Genomic DNA, 12,680 nt, shown 5'->3' on the forward strand with positions numbered 1-12,680 from the left:
GATAAGTTATAAAAAGTGACAAAATGTTCCTTATCTACTTACAAGTGGAAAAAAGAATTCAAAGTGTGGGGGGGATGGACTCTTAGCCTGAGATGCACCTGGCAAGGTAATCAGGCTGGAAAATGTCCCTGAGAAGGAAAGAAGAAAAGAAAGAAAGAAGGGAAGCAGGCAGGAAGGCGGGGGGTGGGTGGGTGGGGGGGCGGAGAAAGATGATCTGGGGTGTTCACACACTACCTTCCTTTTTAGTCCATTATAAATGCCCACTATTTCATGGATCAATGGGTGAATAAATGAATGGTAAATGGCTTCACTATAGGCTTTAGTCTCTGGAGCATTTACCCCAGTGTGAATGCGATATTAGTCCAATTCTAGTCTCAGTAGTCTGAAAAGTGAAATAAACCGCATACTTTGGTACTCTTGGAGTTTCAGGTCATACTTATAATCCGCAACCATTGGGTCAGCTCTTGGGAACGGAATGTCTTCATAGTGTGGAGCAGAAATGCTGGAGAAATCAACGGTGGTGAAGGGCTTGATGTCAAAGGAGTGGGAGTGGTCGTCCATCACAGAAAGGTCCACGGAGCTGATCCCGAAGTTGGTGGGCCAAAACGGCATCTCTGTGTCCACCATGGTAATTTCTGAAATGGAGAAAAGAATAGCTATGACGTTAGTCCTGGAGGACAGTGCCATCCCGTAAAGATCCACAGAAAGGGAACAGAAAGAGTCTTGGGTCAAGTGACGTCACCTAGGTGATCATGAGGAGAGCAGAGAACACAGCCGCCTTCTTAGTGCCGTCCAGGCTGTTGAACTAATGTAGGGAAGTCACCCCTTCCCTGGACGTCACAGTTGAGGACCCTCTGATAGTGTCACGTGTACGGCATACCCACATCAATGTCCTAGAAACAGCCCTGCTCTCCTCAGAGCAGGATGGCTTTCCTAAGCGTATCTGGGAATGGGTCTCTTGTCTTTTCCCAGCAAGCAGAGAGCTAAAGAATGTAGCTCTCAAAGGCTGACTCTTGCAAGAGGTTAAAGATTCCAGCTGTGGTCTTCATAAGAAAAACAAAGCGCCTTGAAAACACAAATAAGGAGACTAGGGCTGTGAATGCGCTTCAGTGGTTCCAAGAGGACGCATCAGGCACGGTTTGGGTTCACATGTCTGAATATCTACATGAATAAGTACCCAAACAACTTGAAGTTATCTGTGTTACAGTACAAACACTACACTGGTGATAGCTGAAAGGTCATACGGGGTCTCAATGACATCCAGAAAAGTATGTACTCCTAATGACAGGGGCAGCCATTGAACAGATTTCATCTAAACCTACCTAACCCACGTCATCCCGTTCACTTTGTCCATCTCCTCAGCATGCTTATTTTCTATTTCATTACCCATTTTTCTCAGTATATATTACTTTCCTATCAAAATACACCTCTCTCGTCTCAACTGCAATATCCACAAAAGTAGGTTCATCAACTATTTCTCATCATGCCTACTGCAAAGTTCTTCTGTAGACAAAGTAAAGGTGGACTGAGTTAAAGTTACTGTATATGCTTCTGTGTGAATACTGGGAAATGAAAATAAGGATGCAAAAAACGTCTGGGTTGCAAGAAAAATTGTCTGCTCATCATTTTACTAGTTTATTTTTGTTTCACTTTTAACATATGACTTCAGTGACTGCCTGCCAACCAATGTCAGGCTTCTCAACACAGGAATCATATCCCTAGGGGTCATTTATTTTATTGAAAAGTTTCAGGGAAAATTTTAATGATAAAATAGTTATTTATGTGTAAATAAACAGAGCAAAAAATTCACGTGATTTGAAAGATATACTATGAAACTCCTAAAAAAACTTTATACTTGTAGTACATTTCATGGCTAAAAGAACGCTATTTTTAAAAAAGAATAGACTATTTTAAAAAGCAGCTTTAGGTTTACTTAAAAATTGAGCAGAGGGCTTCCCTGGTGGCGCAATGGTTGGGCGTCCGCCTGCCGATTCAGGGGACACGGGTTCATGCCCCGGTCCGGGAAGATCCCACATGCCACGGAGCGGCTAGGCGTGTGGGCCATGGGCACTGGGCCTGCGCGTCTGGAGCCTGTGCTCCGCAGCGGGAGAGGCCACAACGGTGAGAGGCCCGCGTACCGCAAAAAAAAAAAAAAAAAAAAAAAAAAATTGAGCAGAAACTACAAAGTTCTCATATACCCTTTTCCCTTTCTCCCTCCCCCGCAAACCCTGAAACACACAGTTTCCCCTGTTATTAACGTGCGTTTCCCCTATTATTAACACTTGTATTAGTGTGGTATGCTTGTTGACAAAACTGATGAACCAACAGTGATACATTATGATGAACTAAAACGCACAGTTTACAGTAGAATCCATTCTTTGTGTTGTTCATTCTATGGTTTTGACAAATGCGTAATGTCAAGTATCCACCATCACAGTAGCACACAGGATGGTTTCACTGCTCTAAACACCCGCCGTGCTCTACCTATTCATCCCTCCCCTCCTCCCCCGAGAATGCTGACTTTGTTGTCCTCTTCTACTAAGGGCAATTTTTGGTGGAAAAGCAGGGGAAGCACTGACCTACATCATAAATTGAAAAGTCTTTGCGTGGCATTCAAGGCCCTCCCTGACAGTCTGCCTTACTTTTTCAGTGTCATTTTCCACTCGGGATCCCAGACCTCACCCCCATTCTCATCAGTGCTGTGCTTGGGCGCATCACACCGTGTGCCCAGGGCAGACACTCTGCACCGTCTAGTCCGCTCATCTCTGTTCATGCTGCTTCCTGAAGTTGTTCACCCTCCTCCTGTCCCTCAGCACCACCCGTCAAAATTCCCGTCTGTCTTTCCCACAGTAGTGGGGAATCCCACACTGGTCCAAATGCTACTCTCTCCATGAAACCTTCCACGAATTCTCCATTCTCCGTGTTCCCACAGCACTGAGTACCTCTCTTTCCCTCTGGTATAATTATTTGGATAAGTATCTCCGCTGTTAGATTTCCAGTTCTGGAGCAAAGGACAGGGTCTTATTATTCTGTTTTCCTTTTAGACCTTATGCATAGTTGTTGTTTACTAAACGCTTGCCAACTGAATGATCATATTTTATAGGGAAGGAAAGAACAAGTATTCATTTTTCTGTGAAAATGGAAAAAATAAAGATACTTTTTCAGTGGTTTAGTTTTGCTAAGACTTAAGCTCCCCAGAAAAGATGTAATCTTCAATAACATAAATAAAATACAGTTTAAGCTGTAACTCCTCCTCTCAACAACGTATACTCAGTTTTTCTCTTCTGATAATTGCAGGAGGAAGATTCGGGTACTGTAAACTTTTTCTCTACATAGAAAGGACAAAGTGAGAAAGAAAAACCGTTTGCCTCTTCATCTCTATGAAAACAAATTATCCCAGTACACACTTTCTTTCCCCTCTTTCCCTTCTCCCTGTCCTCTTACTCTGGGACATCTTGACCTAAACAATATTACTCCACAGGGGCCATGGTTACTGGGAGGCACAGTGGTTCCCTAGACATTTTATTTTGACTTAAAGATGGGGTCCAGGGAGCCTGCTTCTAATTTTGTCTCCAGAAAACATAAGCTACTGTTTCTGCCAAGCTGTAAGTTGAGTAGGTGTTTTTCGTGACTCCATGCAATTACTCATGAAAGAACAAATGAACAAAATGCTTGCATAGACAACAGTCCTTCTCAGGGATAACTAACAATGTCTTAACTTTCCAGCTGGGTGAGAGAAGTGCATTGCATCAGGCACATCATTAATTTCACAGCCTTTGGTGTGTTTCAAGCAGGCAGGAGTCTTGAGGCAGACACTGTGGGGAAGGACGGAGTCGTGTGCCATTTACCTCAGACTTTCACCTTGGCTTTAAACTCTACGATACTCAATGAGCAGACTTCACAACACGCCAAAGTGTAATGTAGTTCAAACAAAAAGACATATCATGCAAAAATACAGCAACTTCTCTCATCTGAGAGCATCATTATTTGGGAGTATGGAAGTGGGTCAGAAAAGATGTTAAATGATAAAAATCAAGCACTAGAACTATACAGTTTACCTTTGGGGTTCTACGTTGTCCCTTATGAAAAGAAAAGAAAAACTTCTACTAGAATGTCTGGAGAAATGCTGCACCTCCTTAATAATGACATTAGCTAATATTAATAGAACCCTAAATCTCTGCTAAGTATAATACCAAATACAATGCTTGGACTGTCTCACTGAATGCTCACAATGGCCCTATGAGGTAGGTATACTTATAAATCCCCTTAAAGAAGAGGAAACTGAGGCACAGTTATGGAAATAACTTGCCTAAAACCACCCAGCTACTAAGGAGTACAGCTGGGTTATGAACCCAGATGGTCTAAAACGCCACAGCCCGCACACGTGACTTTCTAAACTTAATACTGATTAGAAAAACAAATCTCTTCCTGATCTTCTAGTTCTATATTAAATAACAATTAATTTCGACGAAGCTTCGCTGAACACCTATGATGTGCCAGGTACAGGGGGCTGGGGATGCACTATGAAGGGTAATTCTCAAATGGAAGCTTCATTGGAGAAACATGTTCAAGAGTGGGTGCAGGAAAGAGCCTTTCCTACATGTCTAAAACTTAGTAGCCCTGTTGGAAGTGACCTTAGAAAGACACTTAATCACCAATTTTTTTCAATCTCTTTTCATTTGTTTCAGTTCAAGGTCATGGTACTCATAAATATTATTCATCCAGCCCCTCCTTATTGATCTATTCAAATCACTTTGCAGTGTGAACTGACCTGTGAATTTCCTACTTCCTCTCCCGTTACAAGAGCCGATATCCAGAGACAAAAATCACTCTGAAATGTCAGAGCAGAAAGGGCGTTTTGGAGATAATCTAAGCTCCCCATCTGGCAGTTGAAGAAAACCAGGCAAAGCGGTGTGCTCAGGAGCTCAGGGGAAGAGGCCGAGTCCACGAGAGTCCAGGTTCTCTGTCTCCTACCCCTAGCATCCTCCACACTGCATTACGAAGTCGTTACCATGTGTAAATACGTTGAAAAGGGGACTTTTTAATCTATACCAATTTTCACAGATCCAGACTTTTCGGTCTTAACTAACACACAGGAATGACATCAAATTTATGAAGGAAAAATGTCTCATGCAAGGAGCCATTTACTGGTTGACAAATTAGAATAAAGAAATTGGTAGTAGAATTTGTTTCTAACAACAGTAATAAACTCCGAATTCATCAAAAGGTTTAGGGAACAGTCTCATAAAGTGAGCATCGTATCCATCCAAGTCTTTACGTAATAAATACAGATGTATGTATTTTATTTGTTTGTTTGTTCGTTGCAGGTTGCTGTTCTGAACATTAACAACTGAAGATGGAGAGCTAGTAGCGAGTTAGAAGCCTGGGTTTGAATCCTGACCTCTTTCTTGTCAGTTTTGTGATCTCTTTATCCCTAATTATCCCCATCTGTAAATAATCATACTGCCGACCTCACAGAGTTGCTGTGAAGATTCAGTTAAATAATACATGTAAAGCATCCAGCATAGGGCCAGAAAGTTAAGTTCTCCATAAACGTAATTATTGGTAGTAGTGGTAACTTTTGTCACCAGAGTAACCAGAGTACTAGAATCATGTAAAAGGTAGGCTAAAAGCTCCCCAACGCTACCACTAGGGGACAGGAAAAGGAAGAAACAGCAGCAAAGTCCCATTGTTCAAAGAGGATCACGCCTAAAACAGATGTCCTGTTTTAAAGGCCTCTGCAAAAGGAGAGTCCACGGCCTCTCTGGGTTACTCATTCCAATGCTAAACTGCTCTTCTGTAGCCAGGAAAGTCTATGTCTTGTCTGGCATTTCCCCAACTGTGTTATACATATGTTAATGATGTTCCTTTTAAAATAATTAAAAAGAAAAAAATTCTGGTGGGCAAATAAACTTAGGAAATGCTAGGTGAAGCCAGTGTAAATGGGTCTCTTGCAGGACTTCTTAGAATTATATGCTAATAGTCCATGAGAAAATACAAGAGAGGGGAGGGTATCGCACACAACGTTTGAGGAGTTTACCATCTGATGGAACAGAGTTTGTGAAATGATGGTCTAACCTATGTTGTTGGAGTTTGTACATTTTTCTTTCATTTTCTAAACATACAGTTATCATCCTCTGCATACTTGACCTTTACCACATGTACTTGAAAAAAGTTTTATTAAGTTATCCCTTAGGTTTTCTCTAACTTTAGAGTCACTAAGGGCAAGGATTTATGTTGGTTAAAACAACGAGAGAAAGGATTTCTAACTTAAACCACAGAGAAAGGAATCGCTGTAAAGACTAATGCTCTTTTTTACAGAGACTATCCTAAAAGCCTCCAGGCAGGAAAAAAAAAAAAGTCCCCTAAAAAGGGTCAGGAATCAGAATGACACTGAACTGCTCAAAAGCAGCGCCGGAAGCTAGAAAATCAACAGAGCAGTATTTTCAAAATTCAAAGAAAAAAATGATTTCCAACTTAGAATTTTATATTCAGCCAAACCATCACTCACGCGTAAGAGGAGAATAAAGACATTTTCAGAAATGTAAGACCTCAAAAAAAAGTCACCTCCCGTGTGTTTTTTCCTAGAGTTCTACACCAGAACAAAAAGGAAACATGGGATCCAGGAAGCAAAGGATTGAGGTACAGGAGAGAGGTGGAAGGAAGACCCAGGACAACAGATCCTGAGCAGAACCTGTTCGTTGAGAAAATGGATCAGAGGGTGCCGGTGGCCTCCTGAGATTCCCTGAGAAACCGCAATGCCTGAGACATGCAAATGCCCACTTTGAGGGAGAGTTTGAGAATGAACTAGTGGCAGGTATGGAGAAAAGGAACAACAACAAAAGTGAGTAATTACTAATTTAAAAAAAAAAAGAATGATTAACTCCAGAAAAACAAACAGCTATTCAGGGTCAGAAGTAAAACTGTAGGGCCTTCCCTGCTGGTCCAGTGGTAAAGAATCTGCCTTCCAATGCAGGCAACGCGAGTTTGATCCCCCAAACGAAGCCCGCGCCCCAACACGAGAGCCCGTGAGTCACAAGCTACAGAGCCCACATACCCTGGAGCCCACGCGCCACAACTAGACAGAAGCCTGTGTGCTGCAATGAAGACCCGATGCACCCCTCAAAAAAAGTAAAACTGCAGTATACTGTCCGGCTCAATTGTAAGTGCACTTCCAAAATTACTGCGATGTAAACACAGACAACTAATTTCACCTAAAATTACGAATAACCACACTGTGAGGGTGGGTTGCGGGAGAGGAGGAGTGTAGGTTTTGGGAAAGGGAGTGTGATGGCAAAGGGCTAAATTCTTATCTTCTGCAGCAGTAAGTCAGTGGGTAATCAACACAATTTAAAAAATCGCAGTATAAGCATGTTAAACATACAGCAGTAAAAACCAGGAGACATGCTTTAAAAAGTTAAAAATCATTGCCTCTGAGAAGTGGGAACCAGGTGTAGGTTGAAGACTGCGGTTCTTCATTAAAAGCTTTGTACTACGATCTGACTTCTAAAACTGTGTACAAATATTACTTTGATGAAAGTAAAAATTAAGTTAAATATCTTTAAACTGCAGTATTTTCCCATGATTTCACCTAACAGAGGGAGTAAATATATTCCTTGCCTGTTTCCCAGTCCTCTTAAAAGGACTTATCATGCAATAACCTGGAAAAGTAGAGAGAATTTTAATGGTAGTTTCAAGTAAAATAAAGGAGTATCAGAAAATGTTTTTGATACTTGACCAACAGATGACTGTCCTTGTGACTCAAGCATTTAAAAAATAAATTCTATCAATTCCTTTCTTTTCCTTCACTGGTATGATGAGTTTTAATTAGCAAAGGAAGAAAAAGACTCTGGACCCCATTAGCAGAAGTATAGTTTAATAGTAGCTAATTATTTTTAGGCACTTATTATCATATGACAGGCACTGTACCTTAGACCCATTACATATGTAATTTATAATTTGTTAATGTAAGTATAATTTAGAAATGTACATATAGTAATATAACTTACATATATAAATAGTCCTATGGGTTGTAAACAATTATAATTGCTACCCAATAGACTGAAAACATTAGACAGAAAGAGGTAAGTGATTTGCCCAATACAACTAATAGGTATTGGAACTGGGGTTTGAATTCTGTTATGGTTTCTCTGAACAGAGAACCTCTTAGTTTGGACACCAGGAATTAAGAAAAGGATTAAAATTCCTTAGTGTGGAATTTTAGTGGATTCCTTAGTGTGTCATATGTTTCTTTAATATAAGAAAATATGTTTTCATTGTGTTGTCTACTTAGACTATATTACAAACCAAATCCAGTGCTTCTGTCCTGGTGATACTCCCATCGATAGCCTTGGCAGAGGTTGAAAGCATTCTAATACGTATCTTTATATGCACATTTCTTTATAAAGAGCCAGAAGGTCTCATGGCAAATTTCCAAATTCAGACCAACAAAGGGCATCTGATCAGCTTTGGAGAAGTCCATGTTAGTTTATGCTTTCTAAAAATTCATTTTCTCTTGCATGGGCCACATCTTGTTTAGATAGCTTGCTTAATCCAGTCCTGAAGTATCAGGGGACAGGAAAGATGATAGGATCATGCCCTCATCCAGAATGATCGTTTCTTCTGCTACCTTAGCTGGAGATTCAAGTCCTCTTTCTCATCATGGTCAAACTCGTTCAAGGTTGGTTCTTCTGCTAAAACCACCTTCACATGTTTCTAAAAGGAGACTTACTAAAAACTAGTCAGGACTAAGGCTAAATCTGTTGAACAGTTAGTTACTCTGGTTTAGCTGAAACTCTAGCCTTGCCTAGCACACATCAGCAGCCAGCGAAGACTGGTACTTAGGTCAGAAAAAAGGAACTGGAATGTTTCCTCCTGGCCAGCTCCTTCTGCACAATTTGGTTTTGGTTTTGCAGTGACAGGGGAAGGAAAATGGGAGAGAGGAGACCGAATGGAAAGGAAAAAAATGCAAGGAATGCTCCACAAGTTTGTAGCTACTTAGAAAGGAGGGAACCACCAAAGATCTCCCAAAGGACTGTTTCTCCTTGCTTTGTCCACCCGTCAACCACTGTAAGGGACCTCCTGCAACCAGGAAGAGAGAGAGTGGGTAGGTGTTTTTAAAGAAAACTTTACTACTGAAGCATCTCTAACAGCCTGAAATTATGCTAGAGGGGAAAGCTGGCCTTACTCAGAGTTGTTTAGTCTGGCAAAGTGAGTGATACACTACGCTTCTGTTTACTCTTTTGTTTTCAATTTACTGTGCCAAGCACTCTTAATGAGAAGACAATGGTCTTAAGCTATACAAACTCTGAGAACAAAAGTGTCAAAACAGATGTAGCCAGATCACTTGTGGTTATGGGATGAAGTGCAGATTTCCACTAGCTATACTGTATATTATCTTAAAACATATTGCCATGTGATATTAAAGTATTCTTAGTAAGCACTTTTCATTCTAAGTCCTCCTCCTGAGCCATTATAGCATTACCAAAAATATTCTACATGAAAACATTTGATACAATACAGCACTCATCCATGAGTTCAGAAAACCTCTTCATTAGGAAGGGTGAGAAACTTCATTCATCTGATAAAGAACAGCTATTTAAAAAAGACAAAACAACTAAAGTAGCCATCATACTTGACAGTGAAATATCTAAGCTTTCCTTCTGAGGTCAGGAATGAGATAAGGATACTAGTTATCATCAACACTGGAGATCCTATCCAATCCAACAACAACAACAAAAAGACACAGAATTCGAAAAGTAGAAATAAAACTAACATTACTCACAGATGCCATGATTGTATATAAAAAAAAATAAAACCATTACAGCTAAAAGGAGAATTTAGCAAAGTTCCTGGATATAAGGTTGATGTTAAAAACTCAACTATATTTCTATAAGCCAGCAACAAACAGAAAATGACATTTTGAAACGATGTTTACAATCGCATCAAAACCATCAAATACCTAGGGGGAAAAATCTAGCAAAATATGAGTACAATCTCTACGCTGAAAACTCAAAAGTATATTGAAAAAGTATCTAAATAAATGAAGGGACGTGTCATGTTCATGGACTGGAAGGCTCAGTATTATAAAGCTGTCAATCCTCCACATTTATCTATAGATTCAGAATAAATTCCAATCAAAATCCTAGCGTTTCTGCCTGGAAACTGACATGCTGAGCCTAAAATTTATGTGGAAATTTAAAGGGCCAAGACTAGCCGAGGCAATCTTGAAGAGAAGAAAAATGCTGGAGGACTTATCCTACCAGATACCAGAACCAATGATAAAGCTACAGTCATTAAGACCAGATGTTGGTTGGTGCAAAGAGAGAAAAATAGACCAATGCAACCAATGCAAGCCCAGAATCAATGCCACATGTAAATGGTCACCTAGTTTATGAAAAAATGTCACTGTAGTAGGGCAAGGATAATACTTTCAATAAGCAGTGTAGGTAAACTGGGTATCCATAGAGAGGAAGAAAAGGTTCAACCCCACCTAATACCACACACAAAAATCAATTTCATGTGAACTGCAGATCTCAGTGTGAAATATTAAACAAAAGAGCGTTAAAAAGAAAAACGAGGACAACACCTTATCAACCTTGGAGTAGGCAAAGATTCATTCAACAGGATATAAAAAGCACTGACCATAAAAGAAAAATGTGATACACTGGACTCTATTAGGATTAAAAACTGTTCATTAAGTGAATAAAAAAGCAACAGAGTGGGAGAAGGTATCTGCAATACACATATTTGACAAAGGTCGCTTTAAAACTCGTATCTAAAGTACCTGATATAAAAATAGGCAAAAGACTTGATCAGGTACTTTGCAAAAGAGGATAGCCAAATGGACAACAAATATTTTAAAAGGTGCTTAACTTTACACTCATCAGAGAAAGGGAAATAAAAATTAGAAACAAAAATTACAAGATGATACCACCACTTACCCACCAGAGTGATAAAATGAAAAAGATAGAAAATGCCAAGAACCAGGAAAGATGTGGAGTGAATGAAACACTCAGACACTGCTGGTGGAGGTATACACTGGTACAGCCGCATTCAGAACCGTTTGGTAGTGACTCAAGGCTGAACACGTCCTACAGCCCAAGTATATATCTAACAAAATGTGTATACTTGTTCACTGAAAGACCAATACGAGAGCGCTCACAGTTGTACTGTTTGCAATACTGAAAACCACCTGAATGCCCATCATCAGTAGGGTAGGAAGATATATTGTGATATATTCACACAGTGAAATACCATATAGTAATGAGAATGAAGGGCAATTACATTCAATAATGTGATTAATCCAACAAACAAGTACTGGGCAAAAGAATCCAGATACAAAAGAGTAAACCATGTATGATTCTACTTACATAAAATTCAAAAACAGGCAAAACTAATCTTTGGGTTAGAAATTAGAATAGTCAGAGAGCTTCTGGAATGCTGGTATTGTTCTGTTCTTTATCTGGGTGCAAATTACACAAGTATGTTCATTTGTGAAATGATTTATACATTTTCTCTAATAAAAAGGTTAAATAAGAGAGATGTCTCATACGGGTCCGGGAAGTCAAGGTTGATAGAAGGAAACGTTAAGACCAACTACATAGCCAGCAAAAACTCTTCCATTTGTATTACAAAGGATTGGTGTAGAATTTCCAGGACACTCATTTGACAATTTTCCTAGTCAGAAGTTATAAAGCAGTACTGAAATGATTCTTAGTAAACTATCTATTTTTTAAACTGGCTTCCGTGTACAATAAAGGCTAGATACATATTTAACCAAGGTTCTCGAATCAGTGTAAACAAGGCAGGTAAAAATTCACAGGGTGCACACTTCATCCTAAGGAATGAGTATTAAAAGTTATGTTTTTGCTTTAGATATGCTTGGCCTATTCTGTCTTACGAGAACCCTGTATTTTTTTTTTAAACAATGCAGGAAATCTTTTTCCAAAAACTAATGCCTACATTAGGAGTCCCGTGTGTGGGAAGTTAATGTGCTTGGAACAGTTGAGTTGTCTTTTGAGACATTCCATTTAAGTGAAATAAATCAACAGGTTAAATCCAAACTACCAATTTTATGCTAACTATTTAACTCTTCTCTGTATCAACGATCTATTTTATAAACCTTGTTTCTTACAAGAGTCATTATATTTTACTATGGTGTTTCTCTTCCCAAAACTTTTCCTTGTTTTACTTTTCTTGGGCATTTTTCTTTCTCAACATCTTAACCTCAGTACATGCTCAGTCAGTAATACAAAACCAAAACCACCTCAAATCAAGATAACCAATGACCCAAAACTATGTACAAGGTATTTTTCAGGCCCCACAAGAAATACATTATAATGTAGTTCTTGAGCTCGAAAAGTTACCAAGATGAAAGATGTTTGATAACAGAAGAAAGTACAGAGAAAATAAGTGCTCTAAAAACATCAAGGAGACAGAGACTCACACATTCTGAAATAATCGGGGATATCGACTCGGTAGAGACGGGTTTTGAATTACGAGGGCCCAGTGGAGTGACTGGGATTTGGATTATTACTGATAAAGATATTCCAAGGAAAAGATACTTGTCTCCATCATCCGGCATGGCCCTTCTATGACCTGAGTTTATTTAAGCAATAATAACAAAATGAATATAACACCAAAGAGGATTAGATTTCATATAGGACAGACACTTGCAA

The 12,680-nt window shown here is 39.5% G+C and overlaps 1 protein-coding gene across 5 annotated transcripts in view; it reads right to left on the reverse strand.

Annotated features, from left to right (window-relative positions):
- The window catches only part of PPARG (peroxisome proliferator activated receptor gamma), a 171,860-nt gene that overhangs the window by 49,805 nt on the left and 109,375 nt on the right, over positions 1 to 12,680 (reverse strand). For all 5 annotated transcript variants that reach the window (XM_060161140.1, XM_060161142.1, XM_060161141.1 and 2 more), the window contains one exon: positions 408 to 635. In XM_060161140.1, the coding sequence (XP_060017123.1) occupies positions 408 to 627 (220 nt within the window). In that variant the 5' untranslated portion in view covers positions 628 to 635. The remainder of the gene's footprint in view (positions 1 to 407; positions 636 to 12,680) is intronic.

Source organism: Lagenorhynchus albirostris, chromosome 10 (genome assembly GCF_949774975.1).
Source record: "Lagenorhynchus albirostris chromosome 10, mLagAlb1.1, whole genome shotgun sequence".
NCBI lineage: Eukaryota > Metazoa > Chordata > Mammalia > Artiodactyla > Delphinidae > Lagenorhynchus > Lagenorhynchus albirostris.